Source organism: Pseudopipra pipra, chromosome 12 (assembly GCF_036250125.1).
Source record: "Pseudopipra pipra isolate bDixPip1 chromosome 12, bDixPip1.hap1, whole genome shotgun sequence".
NCBI classification, from domain to species: domain Eukaryota; kingdom Metazoa; phylum Chordata; class Aves; order Passeriformes; family Pipridae; genus Pseudopipra; species Pseudopipra pipra.
The window spans coordinates 13,482,838-13,498,228 of NC_087560.1; the positions used below are offsets into that span (position 1 = coordinate 13,482,838).

A 15,391-nucleotide genomic window follows, 5' to 3' on the forward strand; every position below is an offset into this window, starting at 1 on the left:
GTTTAAACTCTACCTGGAGTTTCCTTTGGGTTTTTATTAATTAAAGGAAACACCACCAGCAAGGGTGATGGATGTAGGTGGGAATACGTGTCCAGTTCCATGTGTTCCTCATGTCCTGGCACTCTGACAAATCACCAGTGCACCCGGACCTGCCGGCAGGTCTGTCCCTGGGGTGTCACTCCCAGTTTGGGTGCTCTCATGGGCACTGGTTGACTGCATCTGAGAAAAGAATTAGCTGGACACTGGAGCAGACTGGGAAGACTGGTCAAAGTGCATGGCCTGGCTGGGCTGCCCGGCCTGTGGCTGCTGCCGTGGCTGCATTGCCAAAAGCAGTAATGTAGCAACACTTGGGCAGAGTCAACACATAAATATGAGCAGCCCAAGTGTCTGAGGTGGGTTAGTTAAGGCTGAAATGGAGGGTTTTGCAAGAAGAGATAAAAATCAGCTTCATATTTAGGAGGAGGAGGGCTTTCCATTACAGGGTCAAATGATCCAGCATTCCTGTGCTGTGCAGTGCTCTTTTCCAAAGAATTTGCTGCTGAATATGGATTTAGCCTGAATATGCTTTAGTCTTTCAGGGTTAAATATGTTTCTGCCTTCCAGGGCAGAGCTCCCCACATGGCACCAGTTCCTCTCAATAGCATGGCTGGGCTTTTCCAGCCCTTGGTGGCTGGGCACAGCTCAAAGAGGAGCTAGTTTGTGGCTGAACCAGTGTAGCTGTGGTGTGGTGCTTTGGGCAGAGAACTGTTATGTCCCTCCCAGTCCCTTTCCCGTGTATGCCCAACCTGGATGAAAGCTATTTTCCTCGATGCTAGCTAGGAGGAACTTGGGAAAACCCCATGCCGCTGGCATGCTGGATGACAAGGGCGGCACAGGGCACTAGTGTTCCCTGTACAGCAGAGGGGAAGCCCTCGCCAGCTTTCATCCCATCCAGGGAAAGAAAAGTGGGGTTTGTGCTGCAAAACAGCTCTTCTGCCTGCCAAGTGTTGTCAGCCCCTAAGTACATCCCAGCCCAGCTCTGCACCCTCTGCCTGCCAGGGGTGGGAGCCATGGGCACTGCCAGGCTCAGGAAGTCCCCACCGGCCAGCTGAGGGTCAAGGTCTGGCGTGGGGCGAACCAGCGGACCCCCCGCACTGGAGCATCATCAATTTGCCCGTGGCGGCTCTTACTTCCAGGCTGCTAATGAGGCACCTTTGGCTCTGAGGCCAGTCCACAACCCTGCCTCTCTCCCTCCTGCTGCCTGCCTGAACCCTACACCCCGGGCTGGCTGCGGTTCTCCCTTTGCTGCCTGCACCCCCAGTGCTGCCTGCACCCCCAGCGCTGCCTGCACCCCCGAGGGGGCTCCCCCGGGTCGCGGACCCTCGGTGGGGCTGTGCCAGGCTCGGCGGGGCCGGTCCCGGTCCCGGTCCCGCCCCGGGGGCGGGCGGCGGAGCACGTGGGGCCGCCGGGCCGGGCTGAGTCACTGCCCGCCCCGAGCCCCGCGGCGAGCGGAGCGGAGCGGCTCGGTGGGGATCGCACGGATCGGCTCGGCGCGGCTCGGGACGCAACATGAGGATGGCGAGGTTGTTGCGACTGCTGTTGGCCCTGGCGCTGGGGCTCTCGCTGCTGCTGCTCGTGGCCGGTGAGTGCCGGGGAGCCCGGGATGCCGAGGAGCCCGGGTGCAGGAAAACCTCGCTGCCAGGGAGCGTGGGGTGTTGGAGTGCCGGAGTTCAGAGGTGCCGGGGGTCCCGTGGTACAGGGGAGCCAGGGCGGTGAGGAGCCTGAGGTGCTGGGGATCCGGTATCTTGAGTGCAGTGTTGTCCGGTATGCAGGGAATCCGCGGTGCAGGGGAGCGTGAGGAGCAGGGGATCCAGAGTACCGAGGATCCCGGGATGGTGGGGATCTGGAGTGCGAGGGATCCGGAGTGCAGGGCATCCAGGGTGCAGGGGTTGTCCAGTGTGCAGGGGAAGCCGGGATGCTGAGGATCCGCGGTGCTGGGGATCTGGATGCAGAGCGAGAGGATGTGGGGTGCAGGATGAGCGGGTCCCAGCTGCCGGATGTGGGGTGCAGGGGTGCGAGTGAGAGGGTGCGCAGCCCCAGGGCTGCCGCTGCAGGAGCAGAGGAACTCGTGTCCATGGCCCCGTCCTCGCTCCCGAGCCGTGAGTCGCTCAGCTGGGTTATCCCGTGCTCTCAGGCTGAGATAACCGTGCTCACAATGTAAACAACCTCCCTGGGACCGCCTGGTACTGCGCGCCCGGCTGGCCTGGCCAGGGGAACCCCGGGGAGTAGCAGCACCATCATCACCCTGTGGGTCATGTCTGGGGCGATTGGTTCCAAAAAGGGATGGAGGAGACCAGAGAAAAGGGGAGCAAAGCCCAAGTGGAGGCTCCAGGCCAAGGGACAAAGGGCAGCAGGAAGAGGTGAGGAAGGCCCTGTTTGTGTTCACTCTCCCTGGGCTGAGGTGCCCTTTTTGCCCTCTCGAGACCTGACCTCCCCCAGCCCTGCTGGGATGAGCTGTCGCAGTATTTGGAGGATGTTATTTTTGCCTTCCAGCCAGGCTGTGGGTTCATATAAGCAAACATTTTCAAAAGCAGTGGCTGATCTTTGTTGCCTTGGTTCCTGAGTGTTCAGTCTGTGACAGCTCTGTCCCCGACCAGAGAAAAATGAGTGTGGAGGATGGAGATGCTGAACTGCTCCGAAACCAGGAGCATCCAAAACTGCTTGCTACAGTGGAAAATGTGACCTGTGTGCCTCACTGCTAGGAAGGGGGCTGGCTACTGAGACCCACCACGTAAGGAATTATTCCTGGGAGGGAATAAAAGGGAGTCCAGTTACTTGGAATAACTGAAGTATAAAACTGGGACCCCTCCTGTCCTGACCTTGGGAGGAGCCCTTGCTGCTTTGCTGCAGTGTCCCACCCCAGACACTCCTGCGCTGGAGGCAGTGAGGATGCTGGGGAGGACACGTTCCTTGGTGCTCCATGCCTGGGGAGGCAGCCGCTGCTGAACAGAGGCCGTTCTGTCTGCAAGGTCTTGGCTGGCTGCCGGGAGAGATCCTTGGGATGGGGAGGCTGGATGTGCCTGAGACCTGTGGAGGGGCGTGGGGCAAAGGCATCCCCAGTATCAGCAGGAGCCCTCTCTTCCCATGGTGTAGCTCATGGCAGCGCATTGATGGAGCATGAGGTCATGCAGAACAGGCTGGGCAGTGCAGGCAGCAACTTGAACCGCTGCCCAAGTTTTTCTGCCTCCTGAGGCTGAGCTAAGGGAGCTACAGCATCTTTTTGGAAACCTTCATCTGATGTTGGCCTGTCTGCCACCAGTGTGTACCCTACAGATGTGGAGTGTCAGGAAGAGTAGGATTAACTCGAAGGAGTCCTGCTATTATAGGACTAATGAGTAGGAGCTCACTGAGTAGTAGCTTAGGCTAATGAGAACTGCGCTGTTTGGTGTGGGTCTGGGCAGCGAGCCCACAGCTTGTTAACTTCCACCTTCTCCAGGTCATGCAGGTAGTGAAGGGTTATTCCTGGGTCTCCACCTGGGTTCAGCCCTTGCTCTGACTCCTGCAGTGTGGCAGAGAAGAGCCTGCCATCAAGGGATGTGCTGTCCTAGCGCTTGGTGAGGAGTTACTGAGGCTTTCAGCCAGTTCTGTGGAAATCTGATGTAGGTTTATGGAGAATGTTGCTGTCTTGCAGCTTTTAGGGCAGAATTAATTAAGGGTGGGAGGAATTTCAGCCCAGCTCTTGCAATCTGATTCAGCCCTGCAATGGGGAGCAGAAGGTTGATGGGTGCGGTGGGCTGACTTCACTCACTCCCCTCCTGAACAGGATAGGGTGGGAAAAAGAAGGCAAAGATCCAGCGTGGGTCCTTCCCATGGGCTGCAGTTCTTCGTGAACTGCTCTGTTGTGGGTCCTTTCCATGAGATACAGTCCATAAGGAAGAGACTGTTCCAGCCTGGCATCCTCTGTGGGCTGCGGTGTGGATATCTGCTCCCCTGTGGTCCTCCACAGGCTGCAGGGAGACAGATCTTTTCCATGGGCTGCAGTGGAATCCCTGCTCCAGCACTTGGAGCACGTCCTTCTCCTCCTTATTCTCTGCAAGTGAATAAGGGGGTGTCTGCAAGGCTGTTTCACATATTTCTCACTCCTTGCCCACAGCTGCTGTGCAGTGCTTTTTACTTTGTCTTGGGTTTATTATCACAGAAGCAACCCGACTGTTGGTGATGGGCATGGCTTTGGGCAGCAGAGGGTCTGTTTTGGCATTGTCTGGGACTGGCTGTCTCCAACATGGGAGCACCTCCTGGTGTCTTCTTGGAGGAGCCACCCTTCCAGCCTCTTGCCACCACCACCGCTTTGCCACGTAAACCCTATACCATGGGAGATGCTGGAAGTGGATGAACAGGCAGAGAAGATGGTGCAGCCCTACTAGTTCCCTAGGGGAACCTGTCTGTGAGCTGGGGCTGACTTGTGGGAGCTGCTTGGAGACTGATGAAAGTCTGGCAGATGTTCTGCAGGGATGGACTCTGTACTCCCTCCCTGCATGTCTCCAGCATCTGGGAACTGAGGCATGCAGGCTCCCCCTACAATTTTTTTTGCTTGTGTTCTTACAAGTACAAACTTCCATGAGCAAAACCTAGCAGTGGCACCAGCCCCTTTCCCTTGAATGATCCTGTCCTGCTCGTGCCCAAGTGCACCCCAGCCTGGCCATCCCTGCTTCCCAGCCAAATGTCAGAGACATTTGATGCACCAAAGCCCTGGGTTTCCCCTGTCCTCCCTTTGATGTGCAGGCTCTGTTAAACCCCCTTTTTAATGTGCCAGAGCAGAGCAGGTCCTTGCTGCTCTCTCATGCTCCTGGTCTTAACCATCACTCTTGAATTTTAGCAGCCCTGTGCAGGATCCAGCAGTTGGTCCCTACCAGGTGCTCCCCTCCTCGTGGAATCTGCAGCAGACTAGTTCCTGCTTTTGGGTTGGGATGCCTTCGTGTGCATCCATGGGGTTCTGGTGGATGCCTGCCTCGAGGACGGTTTGCAGTGACACATGGCTTTACTCCCAGGTGACTTCTGTGATGTGAACCACTGTCAGAATGGAGGCACCTGCCTGACTGGGATTAATGAGGCCCCCTTCTTCTGCATCTGCCCTGAGGGCTACGTTGGGATTGACTGCAATGAGACGGAGAAAGGTGAGGAGCTGACCCTCTCCTGGGTGCTCCATGAAGGCCAGGAGCCTTGCAGGAAGTTAGTATGCCCTTGCTGTGGTCCTACACCACTGCCCCCGGGGTCCAGCCTTGCTGATGGCGGATGGACACGAGATCCAAGCATGCATATGGTGACGGGATACACCTGGGGGGAATGCAATGTCTTTGGGGAGTGGCAGCCCACTGGATGCTCTTATTTTCCACCTGCGCCTTTATTACAGCTGTTTTTTCCCCTCCCCAGGCCCCTGCCACCCCAATCCTTGCCACAACAATGGCGAGTGCCAGCTGGTCCCAAACCGAGGGGATGTCTTCACTGACTATATCTGCAAGTGCCCCACGGGGTACGATGGGGTGCACTGCCAGATCAGTGAGTATGGTGCTGTGAGGGGGCCAGGGGAAGCTGCTTCTCCACTAAGGCTTGGAGTCCCTCTGGACAATTCTGGGCTAACAACTGGAGGGTGTTTGCAGCTGTGACTGTGTGGGACACCAGCTTCTGTCAGGGACCATGGGCTGTTTTGCAACTTGCAGGGTGGAGGGAAGGACCATGGCACAGGGGCAGGCTGTGTCTGAGCCTTGTTCTGCATCTCTGGAGGGACACAGTGCCTCGAGTAATGAGACAAGAGATGCCTCAAGGCTCAACCTGCTCTGTGTGGGCTCCCAGCCTTGAGTGTCCCAGTGCACTCCTGTGATTGCACTCAGTGGGGATGTGTTGTAGATGGCTCCTTGGGTTGGAGCTTCAACCTGTGCCACCCTATCATCAGGGACTCTGCCATGGCCCTTGCAAAGGGGATGCCTCCCCTCTTCCCGCTGCACCAAATGAGGGGTCTCCTCTCCAGGATTGATTCTGGGATCACCTCCTGAGCTCCCCCACTCTGTCTCCTAGACAAGAACGAGTGCTCCTCCCAACCTTGCAAAAATGGAGGCACCTGCCTGGACCTGGATGGTGACTACACCTGCAAGTGTCCTTCTCCATTCTTGGGGAAGACCTGCCACGTCCGTAAGTCCCTGGCACTAACTGTACAGAATTCCCTTTCCTTCCCTGTTCCCCGCTATTCTGTCTGTCATTGCCAGTGTGCCAAGGAGAGGTCTCACTAGCTGGGTTAGGGGATCTGAAGGGCAGCTATGGGTGCTAGTGTGCTGGCTGCCCTTGATGCTAGCCAGCCTGGTCCTAATGGAGGGAACATCCTTGGGAAGGTGCTCTGGGGTGGCCCCCGGATGGCCCTTTCACCCCAGACCTCTGTACTGTGAGGGGGACAGATGGATGGTGTGGTTTTGGATGAGGGCTGATGAGCAGGGGACACCCTGGGGACAACCAGATCCTAGGACTGGCCTCCATTTCCTTCTCTGTCCCCAGACAAGAAACAAATGACCTCTAGTTCTGCTCCCTGGTTACTGTCTCTCTTTGGCCCTGATCTTCCCATTGTCCCCAGGCTGTGCTGTTCTCCTGGGCATGGAAGGAGGAGCCATCTCTGACGCCCAGCTCTCGGCATCCTCTGTTTACTACGGCTTCCTTGGCCTTCAGCGCTGGGGACCAGAGCTTGCCCGCCTCAACAACCACGGCATTGTCAATGCCTGGACCTCCAGCAACTATGACAAGAGCCCCTGGATCCAGGTACCTGCGGCAGGACTGGGAGCACCAGCATAGAGAGCAGCCCCGGTAGCCATGGCTGATCTTGCAGCACTGCTGTCATGTGGTTTCCCTGCTCCTGGTGGCAAATGCGGGGCTAAATTTCTGCAGCAAGGGGCATCTTGGGATGTGCCTGGAGAAGGCAAGTCTGTTGGAAGAAGCTGGGAACCTGGGGTGGTGATCCCTGGTCTACCCACCATGGGATGCAGGGATGGAGGGATGGAGGGCTTTTGCCTGGGGGAAGTCATAGTGCCCTGGGCATCCTCTCTCCCGGTCCCAATGCTGAGTGTAAGCCCGCCCTCCCATCCAGGCTTGGTGGTGCTGGTCGATGTAGGGGCTGTGCACCCTCTCTGTGCTGTGCCCTGTTCATCCTCCTCCCCTCCACAGGCCAACCTGCTGCGGAAGATGCGGCTGAGCGGGATCATCACGCAGGGCGCGCGCCGCGTGGGGCAGCAGGAGTTCGTCCGCGCCTACAAAGTCGCCTACAGCCTGGATGGGCGGGAGTTCACCTTCTTCAAGGATGAGAAGCTGGATGTAGACAAGGTGGGCTGCAATGCTCTGCATAGGGGGTGTCCCAGCTCCCCCCACCCCATGCTGGAGTGGCTGTGAGCTGCATCCCAAAGCGTCCCCGTGTGTGGAAAAATGCTTTTGACCTGGGCCAAAGCCGTGTTGAGAGCCATCCTAGTAGTGAGATGGCACAGGCAGTTCCAGTGCCGAGAAGTGCTCTCTGCCTCTGTTTAATTGACCATAATAAGCATAATCAAAGAAGCGGCACTGACATATTTAGGTCATTCAGATAATATCTTTATCACTGACACACTGGGAACTGGGCATGGTCTGACAGTGCTACTGAACAGCTTGGGTGGCTTATGTGTCTGCACTAAGCACTAGTTGAGAGTGTGTCTCAGAGCAGAAGTACTCATAGATTGCAGTGCTCTCCACTCTCAGTTCTTTATGGCAAATGTCTCCTGGTGGATTTTTGAGCATCCAGGAAATGTTTGTGAGTATCTGCTTTGCTTAACAAAAATGAAAAATTCCTCTGGTTTCTGCAGCAGTGGAAAAAAACGCATGAAAACATGACCTGACTCTATTTGTTGTGTTAAAAAGAAAGAAGCAAGTTACCTCTATGCTTTTTTTCATGATTTGTGGAGCATTGTGATAGTGGGAGGGAGTGGATGTTGCTGCATGTGTGGCTCTGTGGGGGTGAGGATGAATTAGAAAGTATTGCAAAGCTCTGTTGAGAGTGTTGAAGCTGCTGCAAAGTCACATACTGCTCCAGGGCAGGAGAGCAGAGCCCGGCTTTCCCCTCTTTTACTCATGAAAACATCCTCCTCTGCCTCCTGCCAAAGCTTTCTCTATTCCAGGGCTGTGCTGTGCTGTGGGGACATCTGCAGCAGGAGGCACTGTGAGACAGGGAATAGCTGGGAGCTAAAAATCCTGGGAAAAGGCAGCCCTATTGCCACTGGCAATGCTAAGGTCTGTCCGTCTGCTGTGCAAGGGATTTGATGCAGGAGGCCGTGGGAGGGCTGGGCCACTCAGCCCTGCTCACTGTTGCAGGTTTTTGAGGGGAACATGGACTATGGCACCATGAAGACCAACATGTTCAACCCCCCCATCACGGCCCAGTTCATCCGCATCTACCCCGTGATGTGCCGCCGGGCCTGCACGCTGCGCTTTGAGCTCATCGGCTGTGAGATGAACGGTAAATGTTGGTGGCTCTCCCCTCCCCAGGGGCCGCAGGGCAGGGGGTGACACGGAGCAGGGCATCACCCCTTGTCCTGTTTCTGATCACCCAGCACAAGGGATTTGTCAGTGCTTGTTTTTCCTGAGGCTGGTGCCTGGAAATACCCTGGGGTGTGTTTGGGGAGCACAGGCTGTTAATCCCACTGGCTCAGCCAGCTTGAGCTGCATTCTCTTGCTGCTAACACCTCTAACACCTTCCAAGCCAGGACTTTTTATTGTGCCCCCTCCCTGTCAGCTCCAGCTGTGAACTGGCTGCTTTTCCTGATGGGGAGCTTGAAAAGCACCAGAGGATCAAAGTACTCTGGGAAATGTGAGGGGTGAGCCCTTTCCCTGTGCCACTCATATTCCTGCTCTGTGGCACATCTCCAGCAGCCGAGTGGGACTCATGTGTCTGTGTGGGAGTGGGATGCTCTGGGGGCTTGGGTCCTATCCTGCTGCTATGCGGGTGTGGCACCATCCATGATGTTGGCTGGGGATGTCTTTGCATTGCTCTCTTCACTCATGAAAACATCCTCCTCTGCCTCCTGCCAAAGCTTTCTGTATTCCAGGGCTATGCTGTGCTGTGGGGACATCTGCTTGTCTCTGCAGCAGGAGGCACTGTGAGACAGGGAATAGCTGGGAGCTAAAAATCCTGGGAAAAGGCAGCCCTATACCTCTGCTGAGCATTTCCCTGCCTGGCCCTGTTGCTGCTCCAGGCTATGGAAACATGGGAATGTGGGGATGGCTTCTTGGCAGGGCTGCGGGGTTTTGCTCGCGTCGGTGCTGTGGACTCTTTCCCTTTCACTGCCTGTGTAAACTGTTGTGTTACAGTGTATTTCAACACGGCAGGTTGCTCGGAGCCTCTGGGCATGAAATCCCGCCTGATCTCCGACCAGCAGATCACAGCCTCCAGCGTCTACAAGACCTGGGGCATCGATGCCTTTACCTGGCACCCCCATTACGCTCGCCTGGACACGACGGGCAAAACCAACGCCTGGACCGCGCTAAACAATGGCCAGTCCGAGTGGCTGCAGGTGGGTCTCTGGGCCCTCCCTCTGTAACCTCGTGTCTCCCCAGCTTCTCCAGCTGTGTCTGGGGCCACCTCATGTGCCTGGGGTCACCTCCTGTGCTGAGGTGGCTGGAAGGAGGATGGGCACCCCTGATGGGGTGGGCAGAGCGCCTTGCTGTGGGGCACGGCAGCACACTCCCTGAGCTGGGGACACAGGGGCAGGTCAGGATGGGACCACAGCCACTGGTTTTGACAGCAGTCCTGGAGCTCTGGGTCAATGCCCGTAGGGACAAGGTGGTGCTGTCTCTGTACCTCGTGGGTACATCAAGCATACAACACCCCAACTCTGCATCACCCCTTGAGGAAATGTCATCTCAGCCTGAGATGACTGTCCCACAACCCTCTGGCTGCCCAGAACACCATGTTTCTGTTTTGCAGAAAAAAAAATCAGGTTTGCTTTTCTCTTCTCAGTCTGGAATGGAAACAAATAGTTTTGAAATTTCCTTCTCGGTTTCCTTTCCTACCCTGTTTTTATACTTTTCACATGATTCACATGACATAATAGGACAAAGCAGTTTAGATATTTGTCCCGCTTTTTATTTGGGAAATGATTAAAAGCAGCTGTTTCACAGTCCTAAATAAAGCAGCTTATCAAGACGTTGGCTGTTGGGGTCAGGATGACACGCTGAGTTGGGCTGTTGCACCACAGACTGCCTGTTTGTGTATGTGTGTATAGATTTACATATAAACTCAGGATTTATATTGTGTAGCTGGAACTGCCCTTGATGAGCATGGAAAAAGAACTAAATTAAGGAGACTTTCAGCTCCTTTCCTGGTTTACCCTGCGCCAGCAGCAGTAGCACAGCGTGGCAGAGTAAAGAGAATAGAAACCATCTCACTTAAAACCCAAATGTCAGCCTGTGCTGAACGGCATATTTTCTCAGCAAGAGCTGCTTTCCAGTGGAAATGCATTTCCTCCGGGAATCCTTAATTTTTTTTGAATGGAGATTTTTTGCCGTCATTCCCACATTGACATTTTCAGCAAAAAATGTGGAGATGGCAGGAGTGGGCAAGGGCACTGAGGCGGTGGGTTTGTGCCCACTTTAGATTGCCTTGAGAAATGCTGTGAGTGTTGAAGGATCAAATATTTCACAGTAGTGTTTTATGTGTTGCCTGGCATTGAGGTGGGGGTCAAGTGTTGTTTTCTCCATTCTTGACCCCTGAGGGCCAGCTCATCCTGAATGCCTCTGGAACATGAAGGGTGCTGTAGGGTGAGAGCACCACCCCTACAAAGGAGTTGTGACAAGCCTTGTCCCTGTGCCAGATCGACCTCCGGGACCAGAAGAAGGTGACAGGAATCATCACGCAAGGAGCCCGTGACTTTGGGCACATCCAGTATGTGGCAGCCTACAAGGTGGCCTACAGTGACAATGGCACGTCCTGGACCCTATACCGGGATGGCCAGACAAACAGCACCAAGGTGGGTGTGGGCAGTGACCTTCTGGGGCTCAGGGATGCCATGGTGGGGAGGGGTGGGTGGCAGTGGGGAGATCCCAGCAGCACTGAAACCCACCTGTCCCCTCCTAGATCTTCCACGGCAACAGTGACAACTACTCACATAAGAAGAATGTGTTCGATGTGCCCTTCTACGCCCGCTTCGTCCGCATCCTGCCCGTGGCCTGGCACAACCGCATCACCCTGCGGGTGGAGCTGCTGGGCTGCGATGAGTAGGCGTGAGGGGAGGAAGGACGGGACTGCTCTTCCCCGCCGCCCAGCCTGCGCCCTGCCCGCCCCTGCCCGCTCCTGCTCCGACCTCACACCCCCTCTCCATGTCCCCACAGTCGGAAGGCAGCCGAGAGGGCTCCCCTGCCCCGCGTTGGTGCTGGGGCTGCAGCACTGCGCTTTACGGGGCCCTTGCAGGTGGGATGTGGGGACGGCTCCTGCCCTTTTGCCGTGCCAGCCAGGGCTGAGACCCCCCCCTGCAACTGGGACTTGGCTGGGGGATCCTCTCCTGCAACTCGGGCTTCCTTGGGGGACCCCATCCTGCAAATGGGGCTTTGCTGGGGGACCCTGTCCTGCAATCAGGGCTTGGCTGTATACTCCCAGCTAAAGCTGGGGACAAATTTTCTCCCCCTTCTTGCTTCTGCTTCCAGCAGAGAGTCTGCAGCCAGTGGCAGTCCCTTGCCTGTACCTTCTTGGGGCTCAGCAGTTTTCAGGGGCTTAGGGCAGGCACCCTGGGCTTGCAGCCTCTGTTGTCCCTCCTGCTCCCTGCACATCTGCAAGCAGGGGCTCTTGAAAATCCTCTGAAAAAACTCAGCTGTTGTACCCAGCCCATTTTGCCAGGCCCTGGATATCCTTGCCTGTGGTGTCAGCACCGCATAGTGCGAGGAGAGTGATGAGATGGCTCTTGTCAAGAGGCACTGGGTCCCCATTACTGGTGGCTCTACCTGCTGGATGCTCCAGCAGGCACCATGGCTGGCATTTTGGCAGGCATTCCCCATTCCCCTTCCTGGGGTGCCAGCTCCAGTGTCCTCCCAAGTCTCAGCATTGCTGCCATCCCCAACTCACTGCAGTTTGGGGTGTCTAGAGGTCTGTTGTCCCCAGAGCTGAGTGGTGACCAGGGGGACTGCGATCTGGTAGTGGGGAGGGATGGTTTTGTATCCACAAGGATATGGAAAAAAATGGGAAAGGTGGTAGTTAAACCACCCAAATGCAGCAGGTAGAGAGCTGTGCTATGACCCTTTTCGTAACCTGATTTTTTTCCCCTTTTTGTGGGGTGGAGAGGAGCCTCTTGCAATGCTCTCAGGATTAGCAGTAGGAGATGAGCGAGACCCAGCACCAGCAGGTGGGAGCACGGGCGGGCGGTACCGGGCTGGCAGCGATGCTTCCCCTGCCTGCTGGGATGTGAAGTGGCCGTGGGGCCAAGGGAGCCTGGGTGGGATGGTGGCGGCAGCCCTGCTCCGGGGTGTCTCTGACAGTATTAAAACCAGCTGAAACTTTAGGGCTGTTGGCTTGTCTGCTCTGTGCCTCCCTGAGAGCCATCTCCCAAAGCCCGGCAGGTCCGGTGATCCGCCAGGATCCCCTCTGAGCCACCTGGCTCCTCCATCCTGGGGGGCTGCCAGCTGCTGTACTGACCACACACCTCTCCTGCTTTCACAGACCCTCCTAGCTCCCTTCCCAGTCTGAAAAACTGTATCAGGGCTTTATGCACATCTTCCCTGCTGCCTCCGCCCTGTCTGCAGCTGCCGGAGCCTGTGCTCGCAGCTGGCCAGGCACAGTGGGAAGGGACCTGGGGAGGGGAAGCCTCTATCAGCACCCCACGCCCTTTGTCTCCTCGTTTGGCTTTGATCCTCTAGCAAATACCCCAGCTCGGAGCTAGATTGGCTCTTACACCCCAGCGTGATCCCAGGGCTGGAGGGAGCTGTGAGTTTTGCCAGGGCTGCCCACAGGGATATTCCCAGCAGAGCCCCCCTGGGCAGGGGTGGGGCAGGATCCCCCTGCATTGAGGGTGGGGTCCCTTGTAGGGAAGGAGCACTGGACTGAACAGAGCAGAGGAGATTTGCTCCTCCCCAGAGTCTTCTGCTGCACTGGGCAGGGACCCCTGAGGTTGGTACAAATGGCCAAGGACCACCTGCTTCCCACCACAGCTCTCTGTCCCCACAGCTCTGGACAACGTTCATGCACATTCTTGCTGCCAGCAGTGCCCTGCTCATCCTGGCATCCCCTCCTTGGGCCTTGCCCGTGGGAGGTGGGCTCTTTCCTAACTCTATGGGTGCCAGCTCCAGGCACCAGAGGGTTGAGGGGCTGCTTGCAGAGCTTGGGCTGAATTCACTGTGGCTGTGGCTGCTTGGTGACAAATAGCAGCCACAGCTACAGCCAGGGACAGGGGGGACAGTCTGCCCGGTTCACCTCCAGACACGCCACCCTTATCACTGGGAAGCTGGTGCAGAGATAAGAGCGGTTCGCGTCGAGTCCAGCCAAGACAACCCTGAGCCAGAGACACGGCAGAGGCTCCGTGAGGAGGGTGACAGGAGCAGATGCCGTGTCTCAGAGCAGGGGATTCATCCTCAGCCCCCGGCTGCTGCTTCCCCTGCCCACTGCTACCCCCCAAGTGAGCCCCTCTGGCGGATGCTGAGCCCTTTCTCAACCTTGTTGCATTTCCTTCCTTCTCTGGAGCCCCAGGATGGGGACATTGGTGAGAGCCAGGGTGCCTTCCCTGCCATGCACAGCCTCTCATGGTTTGTCCCTATCCCTCGGATGCTCTTCCTGGACGCAGCTGGGTTGCTGTAGCAGCAGGAAGGCCGGGATGGCCGGCACGCTGTGGCACCCTGCTGCCTGCTGACTCGGCTGCCTGTGCTGCCAGCTGCTGTGAGCTGGTTCCTCAGGAAGCAGCCATCGGGGACAGCATCCTCTTGCCTCTCACCGCCACCTGGAAAGCCCAGCACAGATCATAACCTCCTCCATCCTACCAGGGACGTGAGTGTTCCTCCCCAGTTCTGGCCTTGGCAACAGGTTCCTGCTGGAATCATCCAGTGCCAGTGGCATTTCATGGACAAATCTCTCTGGTGGGGCCACGGCGGACCTGTCAGCTGCTGGCTTTGAGACAAGGAGGACAGGGATGACATTTTTATGGCTCCCATTCAGTCAAAGTTTCAGCCAGCCCTAAACACATGCCCTAAACATGTGCTCCTGGGTCAGAACTATGCTGACCCTGCACAGCTTTGCTTACTCTGAAACCTGTGGTCCCACCCAGGTTCTAGGGAGCAGAAAAAAAATATGGGATCATTCCAGCAGTGCAACAAATAGAGTGAGAGGTGGTAAGGAGTGAAGGGGATTGCTTCTTCCTCTGGGTCTGCCAGTGGCCAGATCCTTCCCCATGCTGCCTGTTGACCAGGAGAAAGGAGAAGGCTGCATCCAAACAAGAGTCGTGGCCAAAGGTGAGCCAGGAGCTGTTGTTGAAAAGAGATGCACAAAAGCATTCCTGTCCCCTTCCCTGCTGCCACTCCCCTCCTCAGGCAGGGCAGAGGATAGCTGCTGCAGGCGCTGTAGTGCAAGCAGCTCAGGCAGCACCGGACACTGTAGGGCTGGTTCCTCGACTCTGGAACAATGGGACGGCCATGCCAGGGAGCACTGTGCCCTGACAGGGCTGTCCGTCTGTCTGCACAGGTAGGGGGTGGAGGGAACCATCCCAGTCGCTGGATTACCGGTACACGGGCAACTTGGGCAAGCAACTGCAGGGGGGCACTGGTCACCGGGATGCAGCTGGGATGTCATCCCACCATCTTCTCTGGCCAAGGGGCGGGACTGGGGGGGACACAGCCCCTCGGCCAGGATGCAGGGCAGCACACAGGTCGCATGCCGGGAGATGTAATTGCCCCTCCATTGTGGGCTGCGGGACAGGCTGCTCCGGGCAGGCGAGCAGGCGGCGTGCCCGGCCGTCACACTCCCATGTCCCTGGGCAGCCCGGCTCCACCGCGTCCCTCCTCGGGGAGGGCTGGCAGGGAAAAGGAGAACAAGGAAGAGCAGTGCCTCCAGACCGCGGGTCCCACGGCCATCCCCGGTCGGGGCTTCCCTCGGGGAACGCGGGCTGCCGTGCCGGCGCTGGCGGCAGATAACGCCGTTTCCTTGCCGGCTGCTCCCTATCAGTGCGGCGGCGTCGGGCAGACAAGATCGCACCCCGAGCGCTCCACGCTGGGGGGCTGTCAGAAAGGGGTCCTGGCCCCCTTCACCCCCCAGCCAGCCTCGGGGCGGTTTGTTTTTACACGAGTTGTTTTCTTTCCGGCTTGAAGCCATCCTGCGCGGCGGCAAGAGCCGGACCGGGGCCCCCACGCCTCATTTCCTTGCCATAAAACAACAAAGTGGGGG

At 57.1% G+C, this 15,391-nt stretch overlaps 1 protein-coding gene across 2 annotated transcripts; it reads left to right on the forward strand.

Moving 5' to 3' along the window:
- Positions 1-1,443: 1,443 nt before the first annotated feature.
- MFGE8 (milk fat globule EGF and factor V/VIII domain containing) lies at positions 1,444-12,527 on the forward strand. Of its 2 annotated transcripts, none has more exons than XM_064669008.1 (10): positions 1,444-1,621; positions 5,028-5,153; positions 5,410-5,535; positions 6,052-6,165; positions 6,599-6,780; positions 7,183-7,338; positions 8,353-8,497; positions 9,367-9,551; positions 10,851-11,006; positions 11,114-12,527. In XM_064669008.1, exons 1-10 carry the CDS (start codon positions 1,549-1,551, stop codon positions 11,255-11,257), a joined length of 1,407 nt encoding a protein of 468 aa, XP_064525078.1. In that variant the 5' UTR covers positions 1,444-1,548; the 3' UTR covers positions 11,258-12,527. The 2 variants fall into 2 exon arrangements, with proteins under 2 accessions (XP_064525078.1, XP_064525077.1); XM_064669007.1 differs by having other exon boundaries at positions 1,452-1,621; positions 9,349-9,551.
- Positions 12,528-15,391: the final 2,864 nt, after the last annotated feature.

Bases quoted from the DNA above. Each gene is read 5' to 3' on its own strand.
- MFGE8 (XM_064669007.1), top strand. From the start codon at position 1,549: ATGAGGATGGCGAGGTTGTTGCGACTGCTGTTGGCCCTGGCGCTGGGG. The intron at 6,166-6,598 runs GTAAGTCCCTGG...CATTGTCCCCAG, and splicing joins GGGGAAGACCTGCCACGTCC to GCTGTGCTGTTCTCCTGGGC. The intron at 9,552-10,850 runs GTGGGTCTCTGG...TCCCTGTGCCAG, and splicing joins GCCAGTCCGAGTGGCTGCAG to ATCGACCTCCGGGACCAGAA.